This window comes from Astatotilapia calliptera, chromosome 1 (genome assembly GCF_964374335.1).
Source record: "Astatotilapia calliptera chromosome 1, fAstCal68.1, whole genome shotgun sequence".
NCBI classification, from domain to species: domain Eukaryota; kingdom Metazoa; phylum Chordata; class Actinopteri; order Cichliformes; family Cichlidae; genus Astatotilapia; species Astatotilapia calliptera.
In genome coordinates, this window is record NC_137422.1 from 2,094,770 (window position 1) to 2,115,669 (window position 20,900).

Sequence of the window (20,900 nt, forward strand, 5' to 3'; positions counted from 1 at the left end):
CAGGGGGCGGGCTTCACACATTGGGAAGCTCTGCTCTACCTAATCACACGAGCCAAGGTGTGAAAACGGGTGTAGAACCCACTATGAAACCTACCACTGTGAGTGGGCATCAAGGCGTCTGGGGAGGGATCTCAAAACTGGATTATAGATGGCAGAGAGTTGGTGTCGTAAACCACCGCCGCTGTTCCAAGATGGTCGCTCACAGTGGACATAGATGGCTTCTTTCACTCCTCTTTCAAACCATCTGTCCTCTCTGTCCAAAATGTGAACATTGGTGAAACAAATAAGGTGTGAGGTACACTCCATGGTCCTTCTACGTCACAAACCATGAAGTTGGCTCACTTTAAAATGCACTCCTGTGTTTATTTTGTTTTTGATTTTCTTTTTTGTTGGCTTGAAATGAAATCTCTCTCCTGGTACTGCAGCTTACTGCAACGTCTGCATGAGTGTCCATTGCAGGCATTGAAGAGACAAAGCCTGAAATGGACACATTGGACAAATGGACACGCACACACACACCCAACCCACCAACTGACTCACTCACACATACCCACCCACCAATGACACAAAGACACCCATGCACACATATCAACCCCCTTTGAAGTGCACCCCACCCCCCACTTCCCTCCCATGCCAGCAGCAAATCCAGGCCATACCCAAGTCTTGGGGCTCACCTGCACGCTGCGTCAAAGCCAATCACAAAAATGGGACAAGACAAACTGCTCTGAGTCTAAGACAAGCTACAGCTAGCAACAATCGATAGGTGTTCACATATCCTTTCCCAGAGCCTGTCAACAGGCATACAAGACCATATAGCATGCATGTAGTTCTTCTAATGACTGTCTATACAGTGGGTGCATATGTTTGAGTATATGACGCCTATTTGGAACATCCTTTGTCATATATAGTGTGTTCTATGGAGAGCTTTGTATGCCACAAGTTGCTGTAGTAAGAGCACATTATGTTGAACATGGCAGCATGCATTGTTTGAAAAACGTTGTAGTTATGAATTTTCTCTGCTAGTTTACTGCTAGAAAGCTTTAAAGTTAATAAAAACGCCCTCAGTTTTTAATGGAAGCCCATTAGCCATTACAATTTGTTAACATTTCAGAATTAAAGCCCTTATTTTGATACAGAAAGTTATTCTGTTAAGCATGTCTGAGTCAAATCTTCCAAATAAAAATCCTTGAATAGTTACAGTAAAGGAATTGAATACTCTCACTTTGTTAAAGGAAAAGCATTTGATTGCTTATTGAAAATATTAAATACTTTCATGCTATCCCCCTTAAACTTTTTTAGGCAAACTCTTTACCTCTAGAGAGCAACAGAACAAGTCCAACATTAGCATCAGTTCGTCCAATTTCTCTAGAAATACTTCTAACAACTAAAGACAGGAAGATGGTCATAGATTAATAAATGAAAACACTTTCTGAATGCTTCATTTATAATGGTTTATGCTGCGTATGACTAATATACGCACACAAAGAAACCTAAAAAAAACTCAGTCAAAGATAACTGTTAAAATTTGTATTGCCATACTGTAGTATTTGTATCTGGCCACTGTATTTACTGTTTATTGCATGTTGCTCATCATTGTTGCTCATGTTTTTCTCCCTCTGCTGGTCTTCAAATAAAATTTTTACGTGCAACCACCCAATTTCCCCGTGGAGTACAGTAAACTTTCATCTTACAACCATCATTTTAGGCTGTACCTTTCTCCAATGTAGCCAGCTGTGCACTGGCACTGACCGCTGATATGGTCACATAGCCCTCCGTTACGACACGTGCACTCCTGGGAGCAATTAATGCCAAAAGATCCAAATGGACATGGCTGGGCACACACTGGACCCTGATGGAGAAGAATATATCACGTTTACATGCGCATCAAACATGTCTCGGAAGGAAGCGACATATCAAACATATTAATTATTAGCAAATTAGGTAATGACAGTAATGTCAACAGTATCCAGTGAGCAGTTTCAAACTTCTCTAGTCCAAGAAAAACCCTTGGTTCATGTTTATGGCCTGGATTTAAACTTGAATTTATGGAAAAAAAACCTCAAATTAATTTAAACTAAGACAAATAGTTTAATATATGCAACTTTACATTTCACAATTCTTTAAAGGTAGATTCTGTTATTTGAAAAACTAGGCTCTGATGTCTCATTTTTTCCATCTAAAGTAAAACAAGGAGCAAAAATCTCTGGAATCAGTCCAATAAATAGTAAGCAAGACTGTTATGACTGGATACCTGCAATGTAATCCCATGTGGTAACTACCCACTTCAAAGTAAAAGTACTTGGTGTCTGACAATGTGATGCAAACGACGACGTGACTAAGAGAAATGTCATGGGAGGTGAGCTGTTGCAGGAAGACATTAGTGTAAAATAGACAGATATATTACAGCCTACGCTCACTCCCAGAGCTTCACATATTGCAGGACAAAATACTGACTCTGGTTGACATATTTGTAATGTGAATATTTACCCCGGGATAAAAACAGGCTGCTGCATGGAAATCATAGCTTAATGTTAATTGAAACTAACTAAATCAAACTAACTTGCAATAAGAAAATCTAGTTCCTAATTTAAAATGTGGCACAGTAAAGTGCAACACTTGGTAAAGCTTTCAAAGACTACTGTGGGGGCAGGAACAGACTAAAGCTGTGGGCAACTGTACCACAAATAGATGGAAACACTCCTGTTTTCAAGTTCAAGTTACAAGAAGAGAGGCTTGCTGCAGAATTAGTGAAGCTAAATGTTAATCTTACAATACAGCAAATAAATGAAACTAATTTACATTGAAAACTTTCACAGACACAGTATTTCAGCTCAAGATAGGACCAATGCAGAACATTTATGTACTGCATTGGTCCCATGTTCAGAATAATTTAGGCCCAAATGGTAAAACAGAGCCTAGGACACAAAAATACCAGAATTTTCTGCTATTGTAATATTTCCCTGGCAGTTAATTCAGATAAAAACAAACAAACAAACAAACAAACATTTGACCAAACTATTACAAAATGAAGAGTGTGACCCAGCAGCCAGTGCCACATGTTGAGAAAATGATGATTGATAAATTTTTGTCACTTAAAATGTGGCATGAAAAAAGTTTTTTAAGAAGGTATATTTTATAATACAGTATCATGGCGCTTAACTGTTGCTAATCCTTAAATATTCTTTTCGGCAGATTAGTTGTATGATGCTTATCTGCTTTTGCATGTGTCATGAAGTCCTCACCATCCAGCCAGCAGGACAGGAACACTCCCCAGTGACATGGTGACATGTTCCACCGTTCTGACAGGGACAGTGATGCTCACACAGGGGGCCATGTTTACCTGGAGGACAAGGTTCCTCACAGCTGGAGGGACAGAAAGCAGGAAGAGGTGTTCGCGTCAAGCGGTGAAGCTTTTAATCACTGATAAAGCTCAAACGTTCGACACAGACAAGTGGAAGGTTAATACAGCTACACTTTAGGTTACTTCAGTAACTTATGAAAGAGTTTATCAGAAGAGAATATAGAAGAGCACTAGAAGTAATTTCAACTGTTGTCACTCTGAAGAAAATATTTATATCAAAACTTACTAACAAACATCTGAGAAAATAATGTCTGCTTAATTCTTTCTTTTCAGTGGCAGGAATAAGCTGTGATATGTTTATAGACTTCCCAAATCATCATTATACCTGACAGCTTAATGGCAAATCCTAAAAAAGCTGGAAAGGGGAAATGAGAGCATATGATACAGATCGATTTAATGACATGGAACATGACAATTTATTTACAGTACGATGCGAGGCTTGAGGAAGCTCTCATTTTCTTTTCTTTTTTATTTTAAAGTGGTCTATAACAAAGATAACACAATCTGACAATTCAATTCAATTGTGAACAGTTGCCTCAAAGTGCTTTAAACTGTAAGGTAAAGACCCTACAATGACACAGAGAAAAGAGAGAAGGCAAACAATCACCAACAAGGTGATTCTCAAAGGGCTGCTGGCCAAAAATTATCTCAGCATTGTGTGCAATGTGTCCTTAAGAGACTGAGGAATCTGAACAAGTCAATGATAAAAGAAGAAATGGCAGGCCTAAAGATGAACAATAACTGAAAGTCATGTCCTCCAGAAATAGGAAACAATCCAATAACACAGGACCTGAGATGCAGCTGACCTGGATGAACCAGATACTGTTTGCCGAAGCCTCATCTGGTCTTAATGTAAGGATGACACATATCGGGTCTATGGCTGCAAACCCTTGGTCTTCTCTCAATGAGCTTCATGATGCAGTCCCCTGAAATGGTTTTCACTTCACAGCTGTGGCTTGTCAGGGTTCATTTGTGGAGTTTCTTGCCTTCCTAATGGGGTTGGGACCATCAGTTGTGTTGTGCAGAAGTCAGGTTGGTGCACAGCTGACAGCTCTATTTGACAAATGCTAGAATTCATATTACGAAATGACAGTCAGTCTGAAAAATTGCAAAAACTTTGAATGTGTCTCCAAGTACAGTCACAAAAACCATCAAGAGCTACAATAAAAGTGGCTCACATGAGGACCGCCCCAGGAAAGGAAGACCAAGAGTCACTTCTGGTGCTGAGGTAACAGCACCTCAGACTAGAGCACAGATCAATGGCACACAGAGTTCCACTAGCAGACACATCTTTACATCAACTGTTCAGAGGAGACCGCGTGAAATTGAAACACTGAAAAATATCACTTTCTATTCAATGACCTAAGGAAAAGCAACAAGCAGAAGAGATTTGTTTGGGCCAAGAAACACAAGGAATGGACTTTAGACCAGTGGAAATCTGTGCTTTGGTCTGGTCCAAATTTGAGATCTTTGATTCCACCGATCGTGTCTTTGTGCGACGCCAAAAAAGTGACCAGATGATCTCTACACCCATGGTTCCCAACATGAAGCACTGAGGAGGTGTGATGGTGTGGGGGTGCTTTGCTGCTGACACTGTTGAGGATTTATTCAAAACTGGAGGCACACTGAACCAGCATGGGTACCACAGCATCCTGCAGCAACATGCCATCGCATCCAGTTTGCGTTTAGTTGGACCAACATTTATTCTTCACCTCCGGGCTGTGTGAGGGCTATTTGACCAAGAAGGAGAGTGATGGAGTGCTGCCCGGCCTCCACAGTCACCTGACCTAAACCCAATGGAGATGGTTTGGGATGAGAGGGACCGCAGAGTGAAGGCAAAAGTGCCAACAAGAGCTCAGCATTTCTGGGAACTCCTTCAAGACTGTTGGAAAACCATTTCAGGTGACGACCTCATAAGATAAGATGACTCTTTTTTTTGTCATTGCACAGTCTTACTTACTACAATAGTTCAGTGAAATTGGAAACTGTCCCATATCAGCACAAGTCAACACAACAAAACACAACACAGTGGACTTTAAAGTGGCTTTAAAAAAAGTGCAAGAAAGGTACGGGCAAAAACAGTAAGTGAATGTTTATTGCACATTATTATTTTTCCCCCAAAAAGTCCAAAAAAAAAAAAAGTCTGCCTCAGCAGCATGAATCTCCTGCCAGATGGCAGCAGCTTCAACACCCGGTGTCCTGGCTGTGTACAGTCCAGTAGGATGCTGCATGCCCTTTTGAGACAGTGAGTGCTGTACAGGTCCTTCAGGGAGGGAAGAGGATGTCCAGTGATTTTTTTGGACCATATTAATGACCCCATGAAGTGCCTTTTTGTGTGCAATGGTGCAGCTGGAGAGAATCCATTGAGAGAATGCCAAGAGTGTGCAAAGCAGTAATTAAAGCAAAGGGTAGCTTTTTTGAAGAGTTATTTTTTGAGTTATTTCACACTTTCTTGTTTACCACATAATTCCATATGTGTTCATCCATAGTCTTGATGCCTTCAATGAGAATCGACAATGTAAATAGTCATGAAAATATATTAAATGGGAAGGTGTGCCCACACTTTTGATTGGTAGTGTAGATTGTAATGCTGCTACATAATTTTCTGCCCAAATTTGAAAGTATGGACACCAAAGCATTGTTTTTACGTTTAGACTAGACTGAAATAGAAATGTGTAGAAAATGTGGATATGTTATACTGCTTTGTATGCTAATATTCAGATTTGTAACTGTTTAAAAAAATCATACGCATTTAAAACAGTCAAATGCTGTTTGTCATATTGAAAGACATGCAGCCCTATTTAATGTTACTCAACTCACAAGGCCCCAGTGTATCCAGGTGCACAGAGGCACTCGCCAGTCTGGTGATGGCAGGTAGCGCCATTAAGGCACTGGCACTCCAGCAGGCAGTCTTTGCCATAGAATTTGGGGTCACAGGGCTCCTCACAGCGCCAGCCCTGGTAGCCATCAGTGCAGACACACGCTCCTGTGATTGGGTTACATTTGGCACCGTTGCGGCACTGACAGCGGTTACTGCAGTGTGGACCCCAAAAGTCACTCTCGCAGCCTGTAAAGAAAAGGGACTGGATGAATCATTAAACATTATTTAAAGCTATAAAGTGTGAAGCCACACAACGGATTATTTACTTGTGGTTTTAATTTCCAACAGCAAATTCACAATTGCAGTGAGGGGTCAGCCGTGAAGCAAGGAACCTACTGCACTCATGGTGTCACAGCTTTGTCAGTCTTACATGAAACACAACCTGAGCAACTGAGCTTTATTATAAACTGAGCAAAATTAAAAAACAAAACAAAAACAAAAACATAAAAACACAAAACAGACCAACTCAGTAGTACAGAATAGGCCTAAAATAGTAAATAATAAAAACGTTTTTTGCCACTGTAAAGGTGGAAACTGGCCTGAAACAGCCACTTAGTGTGCTATAGCAACAGAAAAGTCTTGAACAGATAAACATGTTGTGTACTTTTGCAGGAAACTACCAGGACTGTGTTCTATTCTTAGTCACAGTGTGGTAGCAATGATAACATGGACTGAACCACCACTCACAACCACCAGCACTTTATACAGCCTCTGTAGAAATTATCCACATATCTCACTTATCTTAACTGCACTACTGTATAGCTCTGTGTAAATAATCATTCTGTACATACGATAATTTTTAACCCTACAACTGTTTATAACCTGCATAGTTCACATCTCTGTATAACTGTATATCTCATCTTCTGTATAGTTTTTTTATTTCATATTTATATCCTTTATATCCTGTACATAGCTTGTACATAGTTCCCATTTCTGTATAGCTGTATATCCCAGATTCTGTATAGTTTTTTTTATTTCATATTTATATCCTGTACATAGCTTGTACTCACTACAGCCTGTACATACTTATAGTTATAGAATATTCACAACATACTTCATACCGTGTACATTATAACATACCATAATAGACCCATTTCTGTAATATACTCACATATCTATATTATAATATATATTGTAATATATCTATATCATGGCTAAAGCACTTCTGGATGGATGCAAACTGCATTTCGTTGCCCTGTACCTGTGACATGTGCAATGACAATAAAGTTGAATTCTATTCTATTCTATTTTCAATTTAAAAAAAATGCTGGAGAAACTACAATAGAAATTTCACTCTCACTTCACCTGAGATAATTATGTAGCATTCACTCGAAACACTAATCTTGGATATATAATATTGGAAAGTGCATGGATGATCACAAAAACCACAGTCCGCATATATCCAATCAGAAGCCCTGGGTAAATAAAGCTGTTTGTGCCAAGCTAAAAGTGCGGACCTCTGCCTTTAACTCCGGGGATGCTGATGCATACAAAGCAGCCAGGTACGACCTCCGAAAGTCCATAAAAAAGGCCAGAAAGGACTACAGGGACAAAATGGAGTCCAGCTACCACAGCTTTGACACCAGGCGACTGTGGGATGGACTGCGCTGCATCACTGACTACAAGAAGGTCAACACAGTCAGTGTTCAGCCCGCTGCATCTCTCGCAGACGAGCTCAACAACTTCTATGCTCGTTTTGACGCAGACAACAAAGAGCAGATCCTCTACCCTCAGGAGGACAGTGAGGCTGCAACTTTAACTCTGAAAACAGAAGCTGTGAGATGGACCTTTAAAAAGGTCAATCCTCACAAAGCTCCAGGACCGGACGGCATCCCAGGCCGGCTTCTCAGAGCATGCGCCAACCAGCTGGCAGAGGTGTTCACCAACATCTTCAACCTCTCCCTGAGGCAGTCAGTGGTCCCCACGTCCCTCAAAGCATCCACCATCATTCATGTTCCCAAAAAATCAGTGGTCTCCTGTCTGAATGACTACCGTCCTGTTGCACTGACATCCGTCATCATGAAGTGCCTGAAGCGGCTGGTCAAAGGTCATATCTGCTCCTCCCTCCCTGACACACTGGACCCTCTTCAGTTTGCCTATCGGACAAACAGAGCCACGGAGGATGCCATCGCCCTGGCAACGCACACCACCCTCACTCACCTGGAGAAAGGGAATACATATGCAAGGATGCTCTTCATCGACTACAGCTCGGCATTTAACACCATCATCCCCTCAAAACTTGCCACGAAGCTCGTCGACCTTGGGCTGGGAACACCGATCTGCAGATGGATTCTAAACTTCCTCACAAACAGGCCCCAGGTGGTGAGAGTTGGTAAGCACACCTCCTCACCACTCGTCCTAAACACAGGAATGCCACAGGGTTGTGTGCTTAGCCCCCTCCTATATTCCCTGTTCACACACGACTGTGTTGCTAAACAAGAGTCCAACATCATCATCAAGTTTGCGGATGACACAACCATCATGGGCCTCATCACAGGCAACGATGAGATGGCCTATAGAGAGGAGGTGATGGGGCTGTACGAGTGGTGCCTGGAAAATAACCTGACTCTCAACATCAGCAAAACTAGAGAGATGATAGTGGACTACCGGAAACGACCAGTCAGAGAACACCAGCCCATCCACATCAACGGTGTCAAGGTCGAAAGGGTCAGCAGCTTCAAGTTCCTTGGAGTCAACATCACAGAGGACTTCTCCTGGACCCTTCACACAGACACTGCTATCAGGAAAGCTCGCCAGCGGCTTTACTTCCCGAGGAGGCTGCGGAAGTTGGCATGAACGCCAACATCACCTCAAATTTCTACAGGTGTGCGATCGAGAGCTTGCTGACGAGCTACATTACAGTTTGGTACAGAAGCTGCTCTGCCAGCAGCCGTAAATCACTACAGAGGGTTGTAAAGGCAGCAGAGCACATCACTGGCACGAGGCTTCCTGCCATTCAGGACATTTATCTCCAGCAATGCCTCCGTAAAGCACACAGCATCATCAAGGACCACAGCCACCCCGCACATCAGCTGTTCTCCTTGTTACCATCTGGCAGACGTTACAGGAGTCTGTCTGCTCGGACTACAAGACTCAAAAACAGTTTTTACCACCAAGCCATACGACACCTCAACCACAACACTTAAACACCAGTGTTGGTCAAGTTACTTGAAAAAGTAATCAGTAACTAATTACTGATTACTTCCCCAAAAATGTAATCCCGTTACTTTACTGATTACTTATTTTCAAAAGTCATTAATTACTTAGTTACTTAGTTACTTTTTAAAAACACGATTTACAACCTGAGTAGGTGATAAAGCGATAGATCTTTCAGCCCAATTCTACTTTTTCTGTATAATCCATCATACAAAATGTAATCAAATGGAAAAGTCTCTTTTTTAAACTTGTTTTATTAGTTTTAATCTTTTAACTTTATGCATCAAGCAAAACATTTAATTATATGCAACATTCTCTGACTTGAATAAATTAGTTTAACATTTAAACCTATTTTCTGCACATTCCAGCACATAAAATAAAATATTTTTTGTGTTTACACTCACTCTTTCAAATAGATGCAAGTAAAACACAGCAGAAAATAAATAAAGTCAAAGACTCAGCGGTCCTGTTGCTCTATTTTCACCTGTAAAGCAGGAGTGGGGCAGGCGGAGGTTTACCCTGGTGCAGGTGTGCCGCGGTCAGTGGAAGAATCCGCGAGTTTCTCTGTGAGTTTCCCATTACGTCGTAGCTACTCGGTGCTTGTTGGAAGTTTAGGGGTTTTTTTCGCTGTAAAAAGAAGTTTTCTTCCCACGCACAACGGACACTAATGTTTTTGTCACTTTTTATGGAATCAAACTCAAAGTAAGGTCAGTACTTCCACGCTTTAAACGCTGCACGCTCATACTCTCTCTGCACTCGATATGTGATGCACTGTTGATCTGCACACAGCTGTTGTCACTAACGGCGCACTCGCTTACGTCACTGTCATGAGACATTCTCGCAAAAAATCACGGTTTTAGTAACGCAGTAACGCAGCGTTCCTACGGGAAAGTAACGGTAATCTAATTACCGTTTTTACAATAGTAATCCCTTACTTTACTCGTTACTTGAAGAAAGTAATCAGATTACAGTAACGCGTTACAAGTAACGCGTTACTGCCCATCTCTGATTAACACATGAGTAAGTGTACCAACAGATAATGATTTGGTCCCCTGCTGAATTTAAAATTTGCTCACTTACTAAGAAATGAAGAGTCCCTAATTGACTTCTTTGGGCACTTTGGAACACCATACAACAAACTGGCACAGAAGACCACTCCCTAACAGGTAAATAGGTAATGTGTCTGACCCCAGATACTGTGAAAAGGACCCTCTGCAGGATTAACCACGTAAGACAGGTGGAACAGACAACATATCAAACGCCATCTCCGCTGCTCTCCATTCTGCCCTCACCCACCTGAATACAAAGAACTCTCATGTGCAGATGGTGTTTCAGTTTCAGTTCAGCATTCAACACAATCATTTGGATTGTGACTCAAAACCAAGACAATAACACCTTCAAGACCATCACACTGAGCACTGGTCTCAACAAGGGTGTGTGCTCACTGTTCTTCACGCTACTGGCTCATGACTGTGTATCAACCTACAGCACCAGTCCCACTGTCAGCTTTGCAGACAGTGGGACTGGGATGTTTTTACCATAAACAATGATGAAGCCAACAACAGGAATGAGGGGAGCCATCTGGTCAACAGTTATAGAAACAATGATCACTTTAAATCAAGGCAGTTAATTCAAGCACCAAATTCCTGGGATTGCATATCCTGAGGACCTCTCCTAGTTCGATGACACCACTGACCAAAAACGCTTAAACTCACCTCTGCTAAAAAAAACTATGTCAATGTAAATGAGATATATACTTTGTTGCCTGATTTGAATAAAAAAAAACAAAAAAAAAAAAACAACTCACCTCTGCTTCCTATGTGAATTGAGAAGCGCACGAGTCCCACCTCCCACTATTCTACTGGGGAACCACTGAGAGGGTTCTTACTGGCTTATCACTGTGTGGTACGGAGCCTGCACAACCTCCTGCCAGAAGACATCATCGGTGACCCTTTTCCTTTTGATATGGACATTTTTACCGTCTGCCTCACCCATAGAGCCATCAGCAGCTCATCCCTCGCAGTCCTTCCTCAGTCTCCTGCCTTCGGGGAGCAAGTACCACAGCCTCTAGGCTCATTCCACTAGACTGTTGAACAGCTTTATTCACCAAGTGATCAGGAGAAGCTGTGCTCACAAGCAGCATCATTTATTTATATTATGTATATTATTTATATGTATAGTACAGGGCAGCACAGTGGTGTGGCTAGCACTGCTGGATCACAACAAGATGGTCTTGGATTATATTCCAACATCTGGCTAGGACCTTGGGTTTGCATATTCTCCCCATGTTTATATGGGCTCTCTCTGTGTACTCCAAAACATGCAAATAGTGTGATTAGGTTAATTGGTGAGTCTAGATTGCCCATTGGTGTGAAGGGGTATGAATAGCTGTCTGACTGTACAAGGTGTACAGTACCCTGCCTCAGCTGGAAAAGCCTCCAGCTCCCCCCTGATCTTGAAATGGATAAGCGTAAGAGAATGACTTGATGTATGGACATATATTATATGTCCATGTACATATGTTACTGTGTCATGTTACTATATTTGCACTATTGTACATATGCTTGATTTTTTTTTAAAGATATTCCTTTTAGTGTCTTTTAATACTATGTTGAGACAAAAAGAGTCCAGGGATTCCCTTGTATGTCCAGTACTGTGAACTGATAATAAAGAAATAAAATCTTGACGCTTGGGTTTTCCAGTGAACATCCAAATGATGCAGAAAAGCCTTGGGAGAAAGGGCTATAAGCAAAATCGAGCTCTTTGACATTAGCTTGACCTGCTATGTTTGAAGGAAACAAAATGTATGACCCAAAGAACATCCTCGCAGTCAAGCATGGAGGTAGAAACATTATGCTTTGTGGCTATTTTTTTTTACAAAGGGTAGAGGTAGGGCTGTTATATATATAACGATATATATGGATGACGATATAAAAACGTCTATCGTTTCATTTTACGCTATCGTTTGTTTCGTGGTGTCGCAAAATAAACTGTTTATGGTTATATTTTTTCATAGAGTTGATGGACACTGTAGTGGCTATATTAATTTCTTAAAGTTCTCTCTTTCTCTTATATTTAATATAACCACACTACAGACGGACAAGCGCCTGTTTTTATGCGTTGTCGTTAGCAACAATGACGGTAACACCATCGCCTGTCCGCTTGTTTATGTTCCACATAAACCTTTCACAATAAAGCTCAAGATCCTGTTGAGACTTTTCAAAATAAACTGAATCACGTGAAAGAGTAGATTATTTACGGATGAGAAGTAAAAAAGAGCCGCCAGGTGTTAAAAAATAAAGCTTAGACGCAAACGTTAGAACAGGCTTTCCCCCGCAGCACGCCGTGTAATAAATACTCACAAAGAAAACGGCGGCCGTTACAACTTATGTCTAAAAATGTATCGTTTCATGCATCGGTTAAAACACTCGACTCCAGCTACATGACGCACAGCTGGAAACACTTCACGCAAGTCAAGCTGCCAGAGTTTCACAGAATTGACAGAAAATGTTACATTTTTGTGATTTATATCGTTATCGGACGATAGATGTCTTATATCGGGATATGAGGTTTTGGTCATATCGCACAGCCCTAGGTAGAGGACCCCTCTTCCCCCTCTGTCCAACCAAAAACTGTACTCAGACAGACACACTATAAATAACGTTTATGTCAGACGATGGGTCGCAGGGTGTAGTTTGCAGCTCAGCTGCAGAGGAGGGACGTGGCAGTGGGTTCAGGGGGAGATACCACGGGTGGATGGTCAATAGCCGATAATCATTATCTAATCATGTCTCATCTGTTTAGGCAGCATGCCAGGACTGTGAGAGTGTGGAGGCAAAACCCCCTCTTGAGATGTATGCAGACCTCATGAGCATGGGCAAATGTACAAATTCGGCGGGGGTCAAATAATGATTTTCTTCACTGTAGATTGGTAAATATATGTATGTATAGGTGTTACTGTAAGAATCAAATCCACTGCATGGTATAAATAGACAGAAGCAGATTAACAAACAAATTGTAGGTTGAATGACTGTAAATGACTGAAGAGGTTATGCTCACATCCTAATCCCATATGTTTGAGACATTTGAGGAGGCATTGTCCTTGATGTAAATATGTAAAAATTGTGTATGTTTCTGTTCTGTGTGTTGTGGGACAACCAAAGGATTATTCTATTCTATTCTATTCTACTCTACTCTACTCTCTATTTGAGTCAGTCAGAGAAAGGAGGTCAATGCTCGTTATCATGAACAACCCATTACACCTGCTCCACAGTTCCGTTACCATGGTTACCAAATGATTTTCATTGAGTGCTCACATGTCAACGATAAAATGGCTTCAAAAGCAGCTCATTGACAGCAAATGTATATAGCAATACAAGAATAAAACATTCAGTGTTTGGTTCCTTTGCATTAAAACACAAACTAGAATCTTTCTGGAACTGGACTGCGACACTGCTGTTGTTGGTCTGCACCACTGTATAAGTGGGTGTGTCTCACCAGCCCTCATGATGGATTCCAAAACAAAGTTGTCAATCCTCACTGGCAGAGAGCAGTTTGAGCAGCTGAGCACCTGAGAACCCTGAGAGAAGTAGATATGTTGAGTCTGCATACTATTGGCTCTGAAGGAGGTGGGGTGAATAACTGAAATCTGTAGCTAACCTTGCTGTATGGAGTTTACTGACACCAGTAAATTCAATACATCAAATTGCTGTTTACCAACCCAGCTGGTGTTTGAGCTCCGCATCCCGAAAGAAAAACCTCGCTGCAGCCAAGCCAAATCAGCTTTATTCATATAGAACTTTAAAATCTGCAATCTCATATACAATAAAGCACAAAAACTAGGCTTTTGGATTATTTTCAGCTACTCTGATACTGTTGGAAAAGAGCATTCGACTGCCTTGATGGGGCTACAGTAAGAATTCTGTCTCTAGCAAAAAGAAATAGGACAAACTTCTTACTTAAAACACCTATTTCTAACGATCAAATTAACAAAATTACACGAACACACATGACCTGGGCCCTGTTAAAGGAAGCATGTTCAACCAACTCAGAATTAAAAATAAACTCTGAGCTGATTAACTTTGATTTGGAAACTCTGCGTTTCCTGTTCCAGAACAGTAGTAAGTAAAGCTAATTTATCAAGCACTTTTCATAGACAGGTAGTCACAAAGGGCGGAACATTCAGGTTAAAATAAACAAAACATTAGGTACCAAAACAGACAATATAGACCAGCTGTCCCCAACCCCCGGGCCACGCACCGGCACCAGGCCACGAGTTGAGGCTCGGGTGTGAAATGTATGGTTTTCAGGGTTTTTATTATTTTTTATCATTATTTTTTTACATAGTTAACTCGGTTTCCCTGGGTCTTTTCCTGTGTGTTATGAATAAATCTTCTTTCTTTTTTTGGTACCGGTACTTGTTTTATTTTGTTGTATTTATCTGCGACAACCTAAAGGCCAGTCGTTGCAAATATTGTCGGACATAATCCGGTCCGTGGCGCGGTTGGGGACCGCTGATATAGACAATGCAAAAGGTTAAATGTAAAAAACAGCTAATCAGAGTAAGTTCAATCAGCTCTGAGTATGTTCACCCTGAGTTAAGTGCTGACCATAATATAATGACAGGAGGAACGAAGAAGAATTTTAATCAGTTTGTGCCACTTTGCCATCATCATAGATGAATTAAAGTTGAATCTGTAATTAGGGGTGCAACGATACTCGTATCGATATTGAACCGTTCGATACAGTGCTTTCGGTTCGGTACGCATATGTATCGAACAATACAAAATTTTTAATTTATTTTATCAACTTTCCTTCTGACGATGCTGTCTGTGTTGAGCGCTCAGTGGATCTGCGCTCACAGTGCAGCCTAGGCGGAGTAGTCGAACGCAGATTCACTGAGTGCAGGGCAAGCTAGCGAGACAGGAGCTAAGCTCGTTGCAACATGGCAAATTGAACCTCCCCCACCCTCATTCAGATCTGGCGTTTGGAACTATTTTGGTCTTCATGTGACGTATGACCCTGAAGGTAAGCGCGTCATGGACTAAAGTAAAACAGTATGTTGGATGTGCCACGCAATGCTCAATTACATTGGTGGGAGCTAGTGTGTTAGCGCAGTTAGCTCGTTAACGTGTTGACGCCGTCCAGCCCCGTGCACGGGGCGATCAAGGGTAGCTCTTTAATGGAGATTTGCTGTGTTGTGGCGTTAACGTCATTTCAGATTAACGCTGACAGCACTAGTGGGAACACAACGAATATGACTGCACATTTACTCCGACAGCATCCTAGTGCAAAGACAAGTGGAAGCAGACAAAAACAACAAGCATGCTACAAACTTTAGCCGAGTCATTTAGACAGCCGTTAGCACAGGATTCTCCTTATGGGGACCTGATATGTTTAATATGCTGCTGAGAATATAGCCCAGAAGAAGCGTATAGTATAGCTTTTATTTTGGAAAGAGACATTTCTCTGTAATAAACTCTCTTTTCCAAAGATGAGTGATTTCTCCATCAGATAGATTTTTTTATTACTTTGTTGTTTCAGCAACATTAAATTTAAAAACTACTTTTGAGTTAAAATATATATTTAGAATTTTAATAAATGACAAATTAAAAAGGCATGAACATTATTTTGTATCGAAAAAATATCGAACCGTGACACCAAAGTATCGAACCGAACCGTGAATTTTGTGTATCGTTGCACCCCTATCTGTAATATATCAATTTAGTTTAATGTTCATGTATCATTTAGCTAGCTTGATCTTTGATCAGATCAAAAGGCTAATTTTACATTTGATTTTAAATCTAATCACTCAGGTGTAACCTGATATGACAGAATGTGGAGAAACTAATGGTCCTGGGAGAGAAGTTACCCAGATAACATCAGACTGTGGGCGGATCCACCCTCAGCTCAGTTTAAAAAAATAAAGCCACTATGAATGGATCCAAAATGGATCCAGACAGGATGAGCTGGGAAATGATCCGAGCTGAATCCTCTCAGAATTTGAACCTTCACAATGTTGTTTGACATCAATTACATTTCAGCATGAAATGTAATCAGATTACCAACAGATTGTCGGCAGCTGCTTTTAAAACATCGTTTTAAATACATTTAAATAAATAATTTTCAAGATCTGTTACATCAGTGTGACTGTTTAACACATAAATAATAAATCGATGATATAATAGCTGTCACCATCCTTATTTCAGTGTTTGTAAAAATAAATCTTCTACAAATTAATTTTCTCCACTATGCACTTTGAAAGTGACTTTATGAATAAGAAAATTAATTCAATTCAATTCAATTTTATTTATATAGCGCCAAATCACAACATAAGTCGCCTCAAGGCGCTTCATAGATAAAGAGAAAAAAACCCAACAATCATATGACCCCCTATGAGCAGCACTTTGGCAACAGTGGGAAGGAAAAACTCCCTTTTAACAGGAAGAAACCTCCGGCAGAACCAGACATTGTCAGTCAGCTGGTTCAGCTGAGGAGAGTCAATTATAAAGCACATTTAAAAAATCACACATTGGCCAAAACGGTGCACAAAAACATGGATAAAAATAAACAAGGGGATAAACAGAAATTTGCAAAATACGTGTTAGGCTAAACATATTGTGAGGGGTCTGTGATCCAGCATTTTTGAGGTCGTTGTCTTTTTGTGAATTATTCATTTGGAATGTTTTAATTTTCTGTTAGTTACTATTAGTTATTTGTTTCTTTGGCTGTATGTTTAGTTTTATTTGTCTCCACATTGTCTCGGTTAGGTCTCTCGTCTCCCTTTCCTGTTTACTTGTCTCGTCTCCGGGCTCTGTTCCATGTCTCCACTGTCTGTCATGTGTATCCGTGTATGTTTCTGCAGCCGTCATGTCTCGTTCCCTTTTTCCATCTCCCGTGTGTTTAAGTCGCTCCCTCCCTCTTTCTGTCTCTTCTTTACGTCTCTCCATGTTTCCTGTTTTATTTTTAAAGTCTTGTGTTTCCATGTTCAGTGTGTTTAGTTTTGCTTGCCCTGTGGATTCATGTTCATTTGTGTCAGCTGTGTTTCCCCAAACGTCTGCACTTTCCTCATTACCCTATTTCCCTTTGTTCAGCATCAGTTATAGTTTAGTTTCGCCTCTGTTCACCTTTGCCTTTTGTGTTTCCCATCAGCCTAAATAAACGCTTTTTGTTACTCCTCAGTTTTGTCTCTTGTTCATCTGCTCTTGGGTCCGCTCCTCAAACACATTGCAATTCCAGCCATAGCACATATGTAACAGTGTTTCTGTGGTATTATTCCACTTGCCACAAATGTCAGTGTAATGGGGAAACAGCGTACTTTTCATTTGTTTAAAATTGTGTAAAACTGTATGCTAAAGCAGAATGCTAATACTGTGTGAGTGGTGTGCGGCTAGGGTTGCCAACCGTCCCTTAAAAAACGGAATTGTCCCGTATTGAGCTAATAAGGGACGCGCTTTGTCCCGTAATACAGTGAGAATCAAAAGTAGTCTATAAATGTTTATGGAATTAACGCTTTGTTTGAAAGCATAATTCCCAGCCCCTCTCCTGCTTTGTGACCAATGAGCTGACAGCACACTTATGACAATTCGAGTATGACAAGTCAGATTACCGCTCATCTCATTGGTCGAGGAAAGGTCGCTTGCGGAGAAAATACCAGAAGACAACAGATGACCACAACAAGAAGCATGGCCAACAGGGAAACAAACGCCGACACTGCGGTGCAAGTCTCGGATGACAGTACACCTAAAGCTGGGCAGACACTGTGCGATTTTCAAACTGCACGATTGACTCGCAGGGGTTAGAAGTTCATAGGTCACGATGCAGGTCTCACACTATACCGCCCGATGCTCTGATGCGACCTGAGTGCTCACACTGTGCCTCCATAACATGAAGGTTATAACAGAAATTCTGTCGCTCTCTCTCACTCTCTCTGTCTTTCACTCACACAGACACACCACCACCATCAACTTTGCTAAATTGCTAATGAAAAACATGATCAGGCAGCTGTGATTGAGCAGCAGTGTAAATCCAACTATTTTCACGGTTGTTGTGGTCGTGATAATTTTGTGATGCCACATCGAAAAGGCTCGGATGAGCTTTCCAAAGTTCTACAAGTTGTGCCTCCATCGCTTGTGTCCAGATCACAGGCTGCACAGCCGTGCTGCTCCATCTTTTACACCAACGTTTACGTGTTTGTGCGTGAGCGGCTGTGTTGACACCCTCACGAGCGATTGATGATCGGGAGCTGGTCGTGAGGTGTTAATCGCTTCTCGTTACCCCACGTATACTACATGATGCATGATGAAGGCCAAAATCGGGCCGATCACCAAATCGGCCGCGCGACTCAAAAATCGGCTCAAAATGGGCCAAAAATCGCACAGTGTGAGCCCAGCATTAGAGCAGCAATGTTTGTTCGCTCAGAGAAAGGAAAAAAGGCTGCAAAAGTACAGGGAGGAATGGGAAAAGGAAAACACCTGGCTGGGAAAGTGCACGATAACACTGCACTGTGTGCCGGCGCACTTTTTCCATAGGCATGCTTCTAGTGGTGGGCACATGAAGAACATGAGGGGCATGAAAGCTCGGGGAACCCTTAACCAATTTCTTGTCCACCAGGCCACGGCAGAAGCAGATATGGTATGTAAACATTGGTTTGTTTTTTTAAACCCTCTGGTTAAGGTTAATATGGGCATGTGCAGTGAATATCAGCGCTATGTGGCCAGAAGTGTGATAATATAACTTATTTTGTGTAATAAACAACTGCAAGGATAGATGATTACAACAAATAGATGACTAATACATAAAAGTAATACATAGATGAATAATGATGATGAGTTATGATGCGTAATCATGGGAACAAGCGGGTTTACAAACAGGAGCAGCTGATTAGCATTAGAAAAGCTGAAATAATACCTCAACTGAAGCCAATTGTACTAAATGCACTAAATGTGCACTGTTACAAGAATATTTTTGTTCTATTGTTTTCTATTAATTTATATAATTTTAAGTTAAGCAGGACAGAGTTCTTTTAAAGAAAGATTTACTTATATTCTCAAAAGTTAAGCATGACAGGCTTCTGTTTAAGAAAGAGACCTGTTTTACTGTGTTAATGTTGTCATTTTGAGCTAAAAATAAATGGCTAAATGATCATTTGTTTCCCATATGGTCATATCACAAAGAATATGCATCTGCTTAAATCAAATTCAAGTCAAATGGTTAAAAAATAATTTCACACACAAAAAAAAGAGCTACCACACTGGGAAGGGTGAAGACAACTGGGTTGCCCGGCCCTGGCCACGAGGTGTCCCTTATTTATTTTTCAGGGAGTTGGCAACCCTATGTGCGGCAAGCCCTTTGCACTGATACAACGTTTCCATTCAGGACATAAAGGGGCAACGATCAACCAGAGACTACTTGTCTTCTTAAAAACACAACACATGCAGAGTCGAGGAGTCTGTTTTGGGCTGACGTGTTGCGGCGGGGTGAAGCAGAAACCGGTTACACATATACCGTCATGTTCAAAAAAGCCATATGACGTACAATGAGCAAAGAAGGAGACAGACTCAACTGCCAATGAATAAAAATAAGCTTAAAGCCTAGTTTAAAAAGAATCGATGGAGAGAGCAGATTGGACTGTGAGAAGTATGCTTTTCCATAGTTTGGGGGCAAATGCAAAGAAAATACAGTCTCTGAGTATAAATCTAGAGCAGGGGGCAGACAGAGGGTTCTGATCAGGTTGCCAGAGGGATTTTTAGAATTAGATCAGAAGCTTGGCGAGATTCAGTAAGGAGGCTTTTTTCTCCACCTCTACGTCCAGCCATTCAGAACAACTGGAAACATTTGGTAGCAATGCTGAACAAACTCGTTTGTTTAAAGCCTCCTGAGGCCTCAAGACAGGCTGCCCCTTAAGATAATTGGGGTTGAGACATGTGGTAAAACTCTACTATTGCTCCTCAATTATTCTGAGGTGACAAGATAACAGCTCAGAACAAAACACCACAAGCATCTTTCTGCAGAGTGAATATGATAGATGCAGGGAAGCATGCGATTTCCTCTACAGTCATCCCATCAGAATGAACAGCAGAGAATTTGGAATTTAGCATTTTAATTTTCTAGGCCAATGAATCCCAGGTATTCTGCTGAATAAAGTGGAGCTACCATCAGACAACAGATTATGATGCACGATTTCTCTTGTAATGCAATGGTCTATAAATACATTACTGAAGTACACGTAACAGATTTGGAGCTGGAGTATAATAAGTGGATAAATCAGAATCTGAAGACATCATCATCATTTCCTTAGGGATAGGGTAATAATAAAATGGCTTTGTCTAATCAGAATCAGTATTTTATGATTCTGAATCTGGCTAGACAAAAACAAACAGAGAAAACAGAAGAAATAACATATTGTTGTACATTACATCATCTTAAAAACCATAAATCAAAGCACCAATTATCTTTCTGACATATGCTTACAGACTAAACTGTCTTCCCAAAATGAGAAGT

General features: G+C 41.0%; 1 protein-coding gene across 4 annotated transcripts in view; it reads right to left on the reverse strand.

The window, feature by feature from the left end:
• LOC113034360 (multiple epidermal growth factor-like domains protein 11) overlaps positions 1-20,900 on the reverse strand; it is a 265,441-nt gene that overhangs the window by 85,691 nt on the left and 158,850 nt on the right. For all 4 annotated transcript variants that reach the window (XM_080299954.1, XM_080299959.1, XM_080299956.1 and 1 more), the window contains exons 7-9: positions 6,182-6,428; positions 3,243-3,363; positions 1,713-1,849 (exon numbers count right to left, since the gene is read on the reverse strand). In XM_080299954.1, coding sequence (XP_080156080.1) covers positions 1,713-1,849; positions 3,243-3,363; positions 6,182-6,428 — 505 coding nt within the window. The remainder of the gene's footprint in view (positions 1-1,712; positions 1,850-3,242; positions 3,364-6,181; positions 6,429-20,900) is intronic.